The 15,660-nt window shown below is 42.5% G+C and overlaps 1 protein-coding gene across 5 annotated transcripts in view; it reads left to right on the top strand.

Moving 5' to 3' along the window:
* ccdc125 (coiled-coil domain containing 125) overlaps positions 1–14,804 on the top strand; it is a 56,680-nt gene extending 41,876 nt beyond the window's left edge. For 3 of the 5 annotated variants that reach the window (XM_041187021.1, XM_041187020.1, XM_041187022.1), the window contains 4 exons: positions 2,288–2,395; positions 10,074–10,248; positions 10,465–10,601; positions 12,817–14,804. In XM_041187021.1, coding sequence (XP_041042955.1) covers positions 2,288–2,395; positions 10,074–10,248; positions 10,465–10,601; positions 12,817–13,071 — 675 coding nt within the window. In that variant the 3' untranslated portion in view covers positions 13,072–14,804. The remainder of the gene's footprint in view (positions 1–2,287; positions 2,396–10,073; positions 10,249–10,464; positions 10,602–12,816) is intronic. The other 2 variants (XM_041187023.1, XM_041187024.1) reach the window with 2 other exon arrangements.
* Positions 14,805–15,660: the final 856 nt, after the last annotated feature.

Here is a 15,660-nt window from a genome sequence, read left to right as displayed (position 1 = left end):
CAGTGGCCCTGGCAGAACCCAAACTGGGCATCAGTGAGCAGGTTATTGCTAAGCAAGTGCTGCTTGATAACACTGTTGATAACCCCTCCCATTACTTTACTGATGATGGAGAGTAGAATGATGGGGCGGTAATTGACCGGGTTGGATTTGTGCTCCTTTTTGTGTACAGGACATACCTGGGCAATTTTCCACATAGCCGGATAAATGCCAATTGTAGTTGTACTGGAACAGCTTGGCTAGGGGCGTGGCAAGTTCTGGAGCAGAAGTCTTCAGCACTATTGTCAGGGCCCATACCCTTTGCAGTATCCTGTGCCTTCAGGCGTTTCTTGATATCACATGGATATCAAGTGAATTGAATTGGCTGAAGGCTGGCATCTGTGATGCTGGGGACCTCCAGAGGAGGCCATGGAGATGGATCATCTACTCGGCACTTCTGGCTGAAGATTGTTGCGAATGATTCAGCCTTCTCTTTTGCACTGCTGTGCTGGGCACCTCCATCATTGAGGGTGGGGATATTTGTGGATCCTCCTCCTCCAGTGAGTTGTTTAATTGTCCACCACCATTCACAACTGGACATGGCAGGACTGCAGAGCTTAGATCTGATCTGCTGGTTGTGAGATCGCTTAGCTCTGTCTATCACTTGCTGCTCATGCTGTTTAGCATGCAAGTAGCCCTGTTTAATAGCTTCACCAGGCTGAAACCTCATTTTTAGGTATGCCTGGTGCTGCTCCTGGCACGCGCTCCTGCACCCTTCTATCAGCCAGGTTTGATCCCCTGGCTTGATGGTAATGGCAGAGTGGGGGATATGCAGGGCCATGAGGTTAGATTGTGCTCGAGTACAATTCTGCTGTTGATGGCCCACAGCACCTCATTGATGCCTAGTCTTGAATTACCAGATCTGTTCGAAATCTCTCCCATTTAGCATGGTGGTAGTGTCACACAACATGATGGAGGGTATCCTCAATGTGAAGGCGGGACTTCATCTCCACAATGACTGTGCGGTGGTAACTCCTACTGATTCTGTCACAGACAGATGAATCAGCGGCAGGCAGGTTGGTGAGAATGAGGTCAAGTATGTATTTCCCTCTTGTGGTTCCCTCACCACCTGCCGCGGACCCAGTCTAGCAGCCAAGTCATTTAGGATTCAGCCAGCTCGGTTAGTAATGGTGCTACCAAGCCACTCTTGGTGATGGACATTGAGGTCCCCCACCCAGAGTACATTCTGCGTCCATGCCAACCTCAGTGATTCCTCCAAGTGATGTTCAACATGGAGGAGCATTGATTCATCAGCTGAGGGAGGGCGGTAGGTGGTAATCAGCAGGAAGTTTCCTTGCCCATGTTTGACCTGATGCCATGAGATTTCATGGGTTCCGGAGTTGATGTTGAGGACTCCCAGGGCAACTCCCTCTCGAATGTATACCGCCGGGCCGCCACCTTTGTTGGGCCTGTCCTGCCTTTGGGACAGGACATATCCGGGGATGGTGATGGTGGAGTGTGGGACATTATCTGTAAGGTATGAATCCATGAGGTTGACTATGTCAGGCTATTACTTGACTAGTCTGTGAGACAGCTCTCCCAATTTTGGCACTAGCCCCCAGATGTTGGTAAGGAGGGCTTTGCTGCAGTTGCCATTGTCAATCACAATTCACAACTTCACAATTGTTATCAGCTTCAGTGACCTGCCACACAATGATGAAACTGAATGGGCGGGAGGGAGGAAAAAGCATTAAAGGGAGAGAAAGCAGAGACAGTCGTCCTGTCATTTTTTCACCAGGAATATCTCCTGGCCTCCACATAGTGCCATGGATTCTTTTGTGTCCACGCTGGAAGACAGACAAAGCCTTAATTTAATATTTTATCCGAAAAATAGTACCTGCAACAACGCATCATGCCTCATTGTCAGCCTAGATTATGTGCTTAAATTCTGGAATGGGACTTGAACCCATTACCTTTTGACTCGGTTGAGAGTGCTACCAACAGAGTCAAACTGCTGCTCCAAGAATTATTTTTCCATGTGTGGCTTGCCCTTTTGGTCAATACTGATGTGGCTGTTTCTGTTTTGGCATGAATTTTATCACAAGCTATTTGGGGAATGGTTTTGTGCCACTACAAACAAGCTGCTCACGATCTACATTTGGGAGCCCTGCATTGCATCAGTGAAGCTTATGAACTGTTGTAGGAATGCAGTAGTTCTAAGTTATTGAAATTTTCAGAGAAACATTTGGTGATTACATTTCAGCTGATTGTACCTCTCCATTAATCCAGATTTCTGTTTGTTTTCCTTCAGCTGGGAGTGCTTGGAGCATGTCACTGTAATGGCACTGGAGCAGAGCCCTGTGCCTGTGCCAGAATGGCAGCTGCCACACGGAAACAACTGCTGCAGCTGAAGGAAGAGGTTCATTACTTTTGAAATTTGTTACTAAGATAAAAGTAGTTTGAGGTTATAAATATTATAAGTTAAAATTAGTTGATTCTACCACTGTGATGCTTGAGATTCATAATGCAGTTATTTTTATTATGTTGAATTGTGCAGATCCTTTAAAAAATACACAACGCTTATTGAAGAGCTTAATCTAGAGGAATTTCTTTGGTGCTTCTGCTGCACTACCATAACTTAGGAAGCTAAGGTGAAACTTCATTTAAGGACGTAAACAGGGCTTCTGCTAAATCTTTGACAAAGTTACAGTGGCATAATCCCTGAGGAATTTCATCCTGTTAATATTCTTATTTGGCTATCCAGTTATAATTGGTGTAAGATTGGTAAATAATGTATGTAATGACACATAGATGAGCTAGAGCAACTCTGTTTAGTTAATGAACCAAGCTTTAGTGTTATACTTAGCCTTTTGTTCAATTCTTCCAACTTAAACATATTAGGTTAAAGAGGGAATGATTTTGCTAGAATGATGAATGCAGTACATTTTTTTTAAAGAAAGGCATCTTGGGGTTCTGTAGACAGTATTATTGAACTGTGAGGAGGATAATGTGGAATTTTAAAAGGATGTGGACAAATTGGTGGAATAGCCAAACAAGTGGCAGAATAAGTTCAGTGTGGAGAAATACAAAATGATTCATTTTGGCAGAAAGAACAGGAGAAACAATATAAAATAAAGGGTACAACTCTAAAGGGGGTGCATGAGCAGAGGGACCTGGGTGTATATGTCATTTAAGGTGGCAAGACAGGTTGAGAGCGCGGTTGATAAAGCATACAGTATCCTAGGCTCTATTAATAGGGCAAAGAGTACAAAACCAAGGAGGATATGTTGAACTTCAGCCTCACCTGGAGTATTACATCCAGTTCTGGGCACTGCACTTTAGGGAAGATGTGAAGGCATTGGAGAGAATGCAGAAAAGATTCATGAGAATAGTTTCAGGGATGAGGAACTTTAGTTATGAGGATAGACTGGAGAAGTTGGGACTGTTTTCTTTGGGGAAGCGAAAGTTGAGAGGAGATTTGATAGAAGTATTCAAAATTGTGAGGGGTCTGGTCAGAGTAGATGAGGAGAAACTGTTCCCATTGTTGAAAGGATCAAGAACGAGAGGGCATTGATTTAAGGTTGAAAAAGCAAAATACTGGATGCTGGAAATCTGAAACAATTTTAAGGTAATTGGCAAAAGAAACAATAGCGATGTGATGAAGAACATGTTCATGTAGCGAGTGTTAAGGTCTGGAATGCACTGCCTGGGAGTGTGGTGGAGGCAGATTCAATCGAGGTATTCAAAAGGGAATTAGATTGTTATTTGAAAAGGAAAATTTTGCAGCATTATGGGGAGAAGGCAGGAGAATGGCACTAGGCTCATATGGAGAGCTGGTGCAGACACAACAGGCTGAAATGCTGCCTCCTGCTCTGTAACACTTCTGTGATTATGTTGAGTTGTTATATGACCCAGTGGACTGTAGAAGGGATGATGATCATCTTCATGAATGTTGTATAAGCTGGCAAAGTGTGTTGCACAGATAAAGGCCAAACTTGTTTGATTGGAGGAAGTAGCATCTGACTGTATTAATGACAGACATAATGGTATTCATGCTGAATCCTTAAAAGTTACTATGTCCAAAATGAGAAGTGATAATATTGTTAGTAAAATGAGTGCTACCCACCACTGATTCACTTCAGATCTGCTTCTCTGCTAATTCCTATCCACCTGAGGGGGTCTTGATGACATTTATATTTTTTGACGTATTTAGGTCAATGCAGTGCATCTGTTGCATACATTGGAACTCTGCAGTGTTTCATAGTATGATACAGCAGAGACAGAAGAGAAAGGGGCCATTTAGCCTATTGTACTTGTGCGAGCTCCTTGATGGAACTTTCAAATTAATCCCGCTCCCCTGCTCTTTCGCCATAGCCCTGTAAATGTTTTCCATTCAAGTAATGATCCACTTATCTGCTGAAAGTTCATATTGAATCTGCTTCCACCGCCTCTTCAGGTAATTCATTCCAGATCAATGTCAGCTCTGGTTCTTTTGCCAATCATCCCAAATCTGTGCACTCTGGTTGCTCGCCCTCTACCTCTGGAAGTAGCTTATCCTTATTTATACTACCAAATCATTCATGATTTTGAATGCCTTTATCAAATCTCCTCTTAACATTCTTTGCTCTAAGGAGAATAACTCCAGAATAATAAATATATTCATAAAAGGACAAACTAGCTTTAGTTGTTATGAAAAGTATATGAAACAGGTTATGTCTTTACACAGGGTCTTACAACGTCATAAAGGTCAAAGGAGTTCCACTTGAATTTCTCTTTGGCTGTTGAAAATTTTTGACTTGTTGGCTGAAGAAGCTGGATGTTACAGAAGTATTAATGATTTAGATGAAGGAACTGAGGGCATTCTGGCTGTTTGCAGATCATACAAAGGTAGGTGGAGGGACAGGTAGTATTGAGGAGGCGGGGAAGCTGCAGAAGGATTTCGACAGGTTAGGAGAATGGGCAAAGAAATGGCAGATGGAATACAACGTGGGGAAGTGTGAGGTCATGCACTTTGGTAGGAAGAATAGAGGCATAGACTATTTTCTAAATGGGGAGAGAATTCAGAAATCTAGAGTGCAAAGGGACTTGGGAGTACTAGTCCAGGATTCTCTTAAGGTTAACTTGCAGTTTGAGTCAGTAGTTAGGAAGGCAAATGCAACGTTGACTTTTATTTCAAGAGAACTAGAATATAAAAGCAGGGACGTGCTGCTGAGGCTTTATAAGGCTCTGGTCAGACCACATTTAGAATATTGTGAGCAATTTTGGGCCCTGTATCTCAGGAAGGATGTGCTGGCCCTGGAGAGGGTCCAGAGGAGGTGCACGAGAACAATCCCAGGAACGAAAGGCTTAACATATGAGGAACGTTTGAGGACCCTGGGTCTATACTCAATGGAGTTTAGAAAGATTAAGGGGGATCTGATTGAAACTTACAGAATACTGAAAGGCCTGGATAGAGTGGACGTGGGGAAGATGTTTCCTTTAGTAGGAGAGACTAGGACCCGAGGGCACAGCCTCAGAGTAAAGGGAAGACCTTTTAGAACAGAGATGAGGAGAAACTTCTTTAGCCAGAGAGTGGTGAATATATGGAATTCATTGCCACAGAAAGCTGTGGAGGCCAGGTCATTGAGTGTATTTAAGACCGAGATAGATTCTTGATTGGTATGGGGATCAAAGGTTACAGGGAGAAGGCGGGAGAATGGGGTTGAGAAACTTATCAACCATGATTGAATGGCGGAGCAGACTCGATGGGCTGAATGGCCTAATTTCTGCTCCTATGTCTTATGGTCTTATGTTCTCCTTAGAGCAGAGAAGATTAAGGGGAGACATGAGAGAGATGTTCAAATCTTTAAATGTTTTGTTCGGGTAAATAAGGAAAATTGTTTCTAGTAGTAGAGGATAACCAGAGGACCCCAAAATTAAGGAATCAAAGATGACGTAAGGAAAAAAACCTCAGCGAGATGTTATATGGAATGCAAAGCCTGAAAGGGTGGTGGCAGCAAATTCAATAAAAACTTTATGCTGGACTATGGAGAAAGAGCAGGGGAGTGGGACTAAATGAATAGCTCTTTGAAAGTGCCGTTACAGGCTTGATGGACCAAGTGGCGGCTGCCTCTGTTGTACTGTATGATTCTGTGATACCAACTTTAGATTGAGTTGTTTGTCTTCCTTATGTCTGTTTAATGACTACAAATACCAAATTCAATGTATGACTTTTAAAGTATGTATCGAACTGCCTTTATTTGATTGTTCATAACTCCTGCCTTGCATGCAACAGCAAGGGTGGAATTTTCTGTGCCCATTGGAGTCTGCTGTCATGGCTGCTTTGAGTGGAAATATGTTGGCAAGGCCAAAAATCGGTTTCACAATACTTTGAAACCAGTTTGCAATTGTCCACTCTGCCCATCAATGGCAGGCTGACTTTCCTGTTGCTGGATTTCAGGAATTTCATTTTAATACACCTGCATACCATTATGAGCCCTGCTCACTGGAATCATTCCCCCCCCCCCCCCCAAATCAAATTTACTGCCCATGTCGGTGGGAAAACACACGGTGCAGAACATGTCTTGACAAATGCGACATGCAGAAGTCGGGACTTACTGTCAGGGCCTTGCTCACATCGTTGACATCCAAGGGGCAGAAGATGCTGGACCCCTGCAGCAACCGGAGGCTTTGCATGCAGGGTGGGTTTTGATGGACATGGCTCTGTCACGAAGCAGCATCTGCTTCAGGGCGTCAGTGTCTTGGCCATGGTCTGCTACAGATGGTTGTGGAAGGGGTGGAGAGGAAGGTGTACTGGGGGGTGGGGCCGTCTTGGGAGAGGAAGATCTAGGTTTGACTGGGAGAGGAAGGTGTACCGGGGCGGGAGGGAAATATGCTGTTCTGGGGATGTGGGGAGTGAGGTTTGGAGGAGGGGAGTAAGGGGGTGAGGAGGGTGTAACGGGCGAATGCGACAATTGGACAGGTAGGTGTAAGGGAAGGAGTTCAGAGAGGGGCAGGAAGGAGTCTGGGTGGGGGGTGGTGAGGAAGGAGTTTGCAGGGAGGAAGGAGTAAAGGGAAGTGTGATGTTCAGGTGAACGTGCAAGGGAGGGATCTATGGAGTCAATGACTGCCTTCTGGGGAGGAAAATGAGGTTGGGCATGGTAGGAGTGAATAGTGAGAATAAGGGAGGGCAGAATGACTCAGTAGGATGGGAGGGTGAGGGTGTGACGGTAGCATTAGAAGGGACAGCGAGGGCGGTTGGTAGGGACTCTGAGGCAGACACGGACCCTGGGAATGTGAAGGAGGCTGGGGAGGTCAATGTAGATGGGGTGGGATTCTCAGGAAGATAGAGACAGCATGCACATTCACCTGGACATCTCGGAAAGAAAAGGGTTCTGGCTGGTAGGTGAAAGTGGAGAGGTGGAATGCAAGGGGATCAACAGTGATGGGGCAAAGGACATGGGTGACCAGGGAGGGGAAAGGACAGTGGAGCTAAAAACATACTTCACCAGTACCATCTTGCAAAATCGAAAGTGAAAGGAGCCATGTACTGGGAGGGCACAGGAGCTGCATGGGAGAACGATCAGTGGGTGGGTGAAGATGCAGGTCAGCTCAGATGGACAACTGAAAGCTAAGCCCAGCAGGCAGCGTTGAAAATGCCGGGGACGCTGAGATGAGCATGAGGGGGGAAAGATCCGCCTGCGTGGGAGAGTACTTGCACAAGGCTCCGAAAGGCCCTGCCACAACACATACTTCTCCCTTCAGAAGCACTTGTGGGCCAGCTGCATGCAGCTGAACTGCTTGTAGGAGGAGGATGCCGGGAGAGGACTCGTGAAGCCTGTAAATGAAGCTGAAAGATACCATTACACATTATTCAGTCCAAGTGAATATATTTTCAGATTATAAAGTGACAAAATGTATTCACCTGTGCAACCACTTGTGATCAGAATTCTTAACTTTTCTAGGCCTACCATTTCTTCTAGGTGCACCCCTGACGTCTGCAGCAGGGGAAGAGTCAGCCTGTGCAATGGTTGGCCCTGTTGCCCCCGATGACTTTGAAATGAATTCTCTGAAGAGCCGAGGCCTTGGGGGACCCCGGCTTGCTTTGGCTGCTCCTCCTGTGGACCAGCTGCTCTTTCTGCGGTGACAGAGGATGAGGATGAGGTTGAGGGGGTCTCACACACACAGTGGACTCGGAGGGAGAAGATTGCCTCTGAGATTCCTGAGTGGATGACCGAGAGTGTTCAGCTGCCACTCCACCTCCCTTCGGGTGCCTGAGGGCCCCAGCCTGATTCCTTGAGAGAGAAGAAGCACCTGGAGTGACGTCGAGGTGCCCCATTTCCCCCTTGCATTGCCACTGCGGGACTCACCCATGGCTACCGCAATGGAGCGGAGGTCCACACATATCTCTGTTTTGCTGGACTAGAGTTTCCATGGTGTCTGCCGTTCTTCCCTTGGTGACCTCCATATATGCATATCTGGGCACCACTTCATCAGAGAGCAGGCAGACACAGCCTTCTGAATCGCCTGTCACTCTGTTGAAGGCTTTCTGTGTGATGTTCCCCCACCTTGACTCTCAACAATGTTGGAAGGTTGAATCCAGAGGCTCATCATCTGACTCTGACCTCACAGATGCCTCTTCTCCAGCAGTCTTCCGAGTGCGGGAGAGCTCGCACGAACCTGCCTCCTCCTGCTGTGTATGTGTCTGTGCGGTGACCATCAGATTGTGAACCCAAGCCTGCTCTAGATCTAGGTCCCACTGAGGTGTGTGTCCCTGTGCTGGTGGAGGGTATGGTTAAGCACTGTGACAGGTCTTCCAGGCTGCTTATTTCCAACTCTTCAATGAGGGAGGTGTCCTCTTGGCTGGAGATGAGGACCTGGATGGAGCTGAGGGACTGGCTGGCTGAGGATATTGGTTGCTTGGCAGGGCTCCCCGTGACTCTCAAAGTAGAGATGATTAGTGCATGGCAGCAGAGTCAAAAGCAGGAGAGAGATCATTCTTAGTTGCTTTGAGAGAAGGATGATGTGGTGCAGGATCCTCACGTGGGTGTTCACGGCCAACTTCACGTCATTGCAGGCACAGTCCATGTCCTCACCAGTCAGCATGATGGCATGCTCCTCAAAGTGAGTGAGGGGCCTAATGTTGGCCACTTCACCCCTAGTCTGGGACCTTTCCCTGCTGTTGTGAGCCAGCTTCTCCTTCATGAAAACAGATGAAGTGTGAGCAGGATGCATCACACTGCATGGAGTGTTTGTGTGGTGAGCGGAGCCATGGACTGGATGAGAACACGATCTCCAGAGGATATGAGCCTGATGGAGATGTGAGGGTGTGTGTGGGAGTTAGTAGTGCTGTCCTTTGAGGTGTGAGATCCCTGTGGATATGTGATGAGTTTGAGCGTGTGAAAGTTGAGAGTGACGAGAAAGTGAGTTACCCTGGCGGAATGGGTAGGAAGGTCAGGTGTTTCTCACGTGTTGGTGCAGACTTGATGAGCTGAAGGGCCTCTTCCGCACTGTGATTCTGTGAATGGATGAGACCATTCATCCTCTTTGCACTGGATGGCTGTCCTCTTTTGCAGGACATTGGCGCTGACTACCACTGCCTCCCATGCTGGATTGGTGATCTTGCATGATGGCTTCCTTCTGCCCCTTTGTAATATGCAGGACCAAGCTGAGAGGTGGATTTGTGACAGAACAATCATTTCAATCTATTACTCAGCACTTTGAATGTGTTTCTTTTCCAGTGCCCCTTGTATTGAGCTCATTAACATGTGGTGATCAGTTAACCTGCTCTATGCGTTGGACATTGATTTCCTGACATCAAGATGGCAGGCATGTTTGAAACTGGCCAGCATAGCTCCATAACCTGAATGCAGATGCCTGTCAAATTAATGATATACAAATTTGAGGCTCAACATGATGCTGGAAGTTGGGTCTGTGATCTACCTCCAAGATTTTCTGTCAACCTCGTTTATATAAAAGTTGCAAAATAATGTTGTTTCTAACATTTTTAACTGTTCTCCATATTGCTTTCTTGTCATGACTTTTGTAACAGACACAAATGTAATTTAAGAACTTGTCAATTAAGTTAATTTTTTCCATGTGTAATCTTGAATTGTTAGTTTGATCTTCAGAGAAAGCGAGAGGAAGAGGCGTACATAATGGTTGATGCATTTAGAATTGCTTTTGAACACCAATTGAAAAGGACAAATGATCAAACTCTCCGAATTACTGAAGTGGAAAAACTGCATAGAAAGGATCCCAAGAAAGGACTTGTTTGGAAACGAACAAAAGCAGGTAAATCCTAGATGTATGACCTGTTAATTTTGTATATTAACTCAGTTGCAGTATGTACAAATGCATGTGTCGAGTTCAGCCATAAATCGTTTCAAACTCAACTTTTTGAGCATTTCACCAGATCAATGTGTTGCCAATTCTACACTGATCTGACATTAATTCCTGATCTATCTGTTGAATATGTAGTGTTTTTTTTTCTTTTGCACATCATTCCAGATCCTTTCAACAAAACAAAAGTGATTCATACAACAATTGGACAAAAGTTGAAGGGCCTGTTCAATTCCTCAACAGATTGTAAGAAACTGGAAGTCTTGGAGGATCCACAGGAGGTGCTGAAGATACTTATAGACTTGGTCTGTGATGCTTTAAATATATTACCCCATAATAACTGACTTTGTGGGGAGGGTGGATTCTATAGAATCTTGCATCAAACTATCATATGCCATATTAGTGTTTGTGAAATGATACTCTGTTCAAACAATATTTAAAAGGAAATATCAAGAGTCTAATACATGATTATTACTAAATTAACCTGTATTGCTTACACAGATACAAGAAAAATTAAAGTAGTGCAAAACATAGGTGTTGTTTTCTTTATGCAGCGCTCCTTCCTAAGAATTTAATAACTAATATTTCACTTGTGGTGTTCCATTGTTTCAGAATTGTAGTCACCTTTTTCTGCCAAAATAAGATGGAACAGCATTATTTTAAAATAATATTGTTAGAAAATCCATGGTCATCCATTTTTTTCTTAATTTCGAAAGTGTTATTAGCATTAGCTCATTTGTAGCATGAGGAAAGTTGGTGTAAAGCAAATAGGTTTTTTTTTGCCATGTTCCTGTTGTATACTTTGACTAGAAATAGAATGAGATCTTACCTTAGCATAGGTGATTTATTATGACATTGTGCAATAAAATTAAGCTCATTGTTGGTTTGAAATTATCTGAACAGCAATAAAGTGGTCAGAAAAATGGCAAATGATATTTAATAGAGAGAAATCTCCCACCGGAAGAGTCTCATTCCCCCACTTTAACCCTGTATTCCTGCAAGTTTATTTCCTTCAAGTACCCATCCAATTTTCTTTTGAAATCATTGATCATCTCTGCTTCCACCACTGTTGTGAGTAGTGAGTTCGAGTTGATTACCACCAGCTGTGTGTTTAAAAAAAAATAGTTTTTTCTCACATTCCCCTGCATTTCTTGCCTAAAACTTTAAGTTTGTGTCCTCTTGTATCATTAGGTAATGGCAGCAGTTTTTCCTTGTGTACCTTATCCAAACATGTCATAATCTTGTACACCTTTATTAAATCTCCCCTTAATCTCCTTTGCTGCAAGGAGAACAACCCAGCTTACATATGAACATTCGATTTAGGAGCAGGAGTAGGCCATTCAGCCATCGAACACGCTCTGCCATTCAATAAGATTATGGCTGATCAACACCACATTCCACCTATCCACCTTTGACTCCCTTTTTAGTCAAGAGTCTATATAACCTATGCCTTAAAGATATTCATTGACCCTGCTTCCACTGTTCTCTGGGGAAGAAAGTTCCAAAGATTCATGAGCCTCAGAGAAAAAATTTCTTCTCATCTCTGTCTTAAATGGGAGACTCCTTATTTTTAAACTGTGTCCCCTAGTTCTCACTTCTCCCACAAGTGGAGAATATCCTTTCAGTTCTGTTGAAAGGTCATGAGGACTCGAAACGTCAACTCTTTTCTTCTCCACCGATGCTGCCAGACCTGCTGAGTTTTTCCAGGTAATTCTGTTTTTGTTTTTAATATCCTTTCAGCATCCATTCTGTCAGGCCATCTCAGGATGTTGTATGTTTCAATAAGATCACCCCTCAATTATCTAAACTCCAATGGCTGGAAGCCCAGCTTGTCCAACCTTTCCTGTTAAGATAACCCGTCCATCGCAGTTATCAGTTGAGTGAACCTCCTCCAGTCTAACCTTGTAATTGCCCCATCCTTGGAACCATTCTGGTTCCAGATCTCCTCTGCACTGTCTCATGAACCCTGGTATCCTTTCTTAAGTGTTGCAGACTAAGTCATGATCAAACTAGACAGTGTTTTAGCCTAATCACATCTTGAGCACTCTGCCCTCTTCTGGTAATTGAGACACAAGAGAGACAATGAAGAGAATAGCCATGTGGATGATCCCAGTCTTAAAGGTCTCCATTATGGGAAAGGACTAGAAAAATCTTAGCCCTTCAGTCTAGCATTGAAACTTCAGCCTTTATTTGATGAGGCTCCTAGTAGGGCTTGAATTCACAACTTGAATCAGGTGAGAGCAGTATGACTAACACATGAAATGGACTCCTGGGTGCCATAATAGAAGTGAAGACCCTGGTGTTATTTAATAATCAACTGGAGCCCACTAGGGTCTTTCAGGATGGATAAACTAGGGTGAGCTGAATGACCTGTCTTGTTCATAATCATCTTGTGAAATCTGTTGCGGTAAATGATTATCTGACTGGCTTGAAGTATTCATCTGATATTTGCTCACTTATTATGGTTTTAATTATTGACTAAGTTATAGTCTGAAGGTGTTTATTTCTTTCCATTGACAGTTAAATGATAAAGAGGAAGCTCTGGCACATCAACGGAAGGTTAGCTATATGTTGGCACGAAGTGTTGAGGAACAAGAACGAAATCACTTGAGAAAGGACACTCTAACTATTGAAACATCTGAAATTGATCATTGTCAAAAAAGATGGCACGAGTTAAAAAATATTTCTTGCCCATCAATTGATCAAAACCGGAGTGAACACAGAACTCTTTTAAGGACAAACTCTTCCCCTGCAGGTTATTTTGTGGGCAGTTGAGAATTCAGGAGCATTTATGAAAACACTGCTTTTGTGGCAAGAAGTTTAATAGAACAAGATAATGAATGTCACTGAAGCAAATAAAAACTTGACTTTTAATGACTTCTGTTCATAAAATGTCAAAAAGGCAGTCCTTCAGAAGCAACATGATATCTATTGTTTAAATTAATTGATATGTAGTCTTTTAAAAATTAACTGTTTAAGCTACTAATTTAGTTTCCCTCTTACAGAAATGTTGATCGTCCAATTTGTTTACATGGTTTAGTTTGCCTTACAAAATTAGAATGTGAGTGACTTACCAAATCTAAATATATTACAGCATTTAATGTACAAATGTTTATGGATATAATTTAAATGTTTCTTGACTCTTAAATAACACAATTTATCATATAACCCTAACAAGAAATACAATTCAAACAGCTATCAAATTGGCAATGGTCTGGCCAGACAACATGTCGAATATTGTTTCAGTTCTGGTCATTAAGACACAGGGAAAATACTGCAGAAAATTGCCATGCAGGTGATCCTGGTCTTGCAAGTCATGGGAAAAAATCTAGAGAAACTTGGGCTGTTCAACCTTGAAAGAAGGTGTCCTGAGAGGTGATTTTTGTGAAGGTATATAGCATCTTTAAAAGTAAATCTGGAAAATTTTTTAAGATTAAGTTGCAAGTGAAGGACACATGAAAAGCAAATTTGGGATTGGTATCAGAAAATCTTTCATCACACGAAATAAATAATTTGCACTTTTGTATCACCTATCATGCTATACCCCAAAGTGCTTTGCAATGAATGACTTTTTAATTGTATTCAGTGTTATTTAAGCAAACACAGCAATTGTTCTGCACACCAAGGTCCCATAGACAGCAATCGAAGAAATGAGCAGCTAATCAATTTTAGCTAATATTGGGTGAAGGATACATCTTGGGGCGAATTCCCCTGTTCTGCTTCAAATTAAGCCATGGGATCATCTTGTCGATTTGAGCCTTATCTGAAATTACCTTATTTGTCATATAACCTCAAAGAGGAATTTATTTGGGGAAAATGATACAGATAGAATTTTAACTTCATTTTTTAGAAAAAAAAAGTTGATCATGTTTAGCCTTGCCCAGATGCAATATGATAAATTGTACTTATGTCACAGAGGCCACTAATGCAAGTCATGTGAGAATAATGATATTGGCAGATATATTTTTTAAAAAAAAACTTAAGTTTATATAGATAAGTTTAATTAATTGTTGATTGGGGAAAATAAGCACAATATGACATAAAGCATTCTATTCACAACATCATTTACTTGCTGATAAAATCGTATCCCTATGCTGTGCCTCTTCCCCATACCCGTCATATCCCCACAAAAACATCAAATTATAGAAGTTGTGCTGGAGAATAGGCAGCAGTGATGCATCTGACCTACTCAAATTTAATCTTTCTCATGACATTATTTTGTGTTGTGTAATACTTTCTGCCATATACCTCATATTCAGATATGTTTGAGACTTCTTGGTAATAGGTAAATGATAGATTTAAGTTTGTTAAGGTGAGAACTCTCAATGTAGTAAGGATTATTACAACTAAATGATCAATTTTTAAAAAATGGCAGATATGCAGTCTCATTATAATCAACTCATAACTATGTGCTAGCTTGTAGGTCTTTCTCCTACATTAGTAATGAGAAACACATTTTGAAGTGACAAGTGGAACAAACTTGAATAAACATTTTTGATGTTTTTTAATTCATTTCTTCATTTTAAATTTATCTTCCTAGGAATATGATAAAACCTTGAAATTATTAATTACCACACAAGTGATTTTACATTCTGCAGTTACTTTTTTGTGGAAATGTTACATGTGTGTTTTGAAATTTAGGTGGTTTGTGATGCTCAACAAATTCTACTGTCAGAGGCAGGTTCAACAATAGTAGAGGGAAGAATTTAAGCTAAAGAAAATAGAGCAGTTTTTCCTCACATTGTTTCTACCAGTTCTGCATTTAACCTTGTCTTTTATTGGATTGCCAATTCTAGTTCCGCAACTTTGTCAATCTCAATATTGCCCTCACGTATAAATCCTCAAGTATCTTGTCTTCACTCTCAAATTCCAGCCACTTTCATAAATTCCAAATTGTCCAAACCACCACTTACATTTGATTTCACTTGAAGTCCTACTCATCCATGACCTCACCTTACTAACCTACATTGGCACCCTATTGCCCAATGGATTGAATTTAAAATCATTGTCCTCACCTCTGAATCCTTCTATGGACTTTCTCCATCCTACCTCTATAGTTTCTTCCATCCTTCTGCTTCCTCCCATGACCATTAGTCACCTGGCTGATTTCCTGTGTATTCTCCTCCCACCATCTCCATTCCATCTTTGGTGACAATCTTCAAGCAAAGTTGCCCTACTCCCTGGAACTGCCTATCCAACCCCCTTCACCTCTGTACCTCTTTCCTCTTTTAAAAACCTTCTCAGAACATAGCTTTTTCACCAACCATTTGATGATTTCCTAACCTTCCTGCAAAAGCCAAGCACCTGGTTCTTTTCTACTCAGTGAAGCATCTTGTGACCCAAGTTATAAATAGAAGGTATACA

This window comes from Carcharodon carcharias, chromosome 4 (genome assembly GCF_017639515.1).
Source record: "Carcharodon carcharias isolate sCarCar2 chromosome 4, sCarCar2.pri, whole genome shotgun sequence".
Classification (NCBI taxonomy): domain Eukaryota; kingdom Metazoa; phylum Chordata; class Chondrichthyes; order Lamniformes; family Lamnidae; genus Carcharodon; species Carcharodon carcharias.
This window is presented reverse-complemented; position numbering and strand designations above follow the sequence as displayed.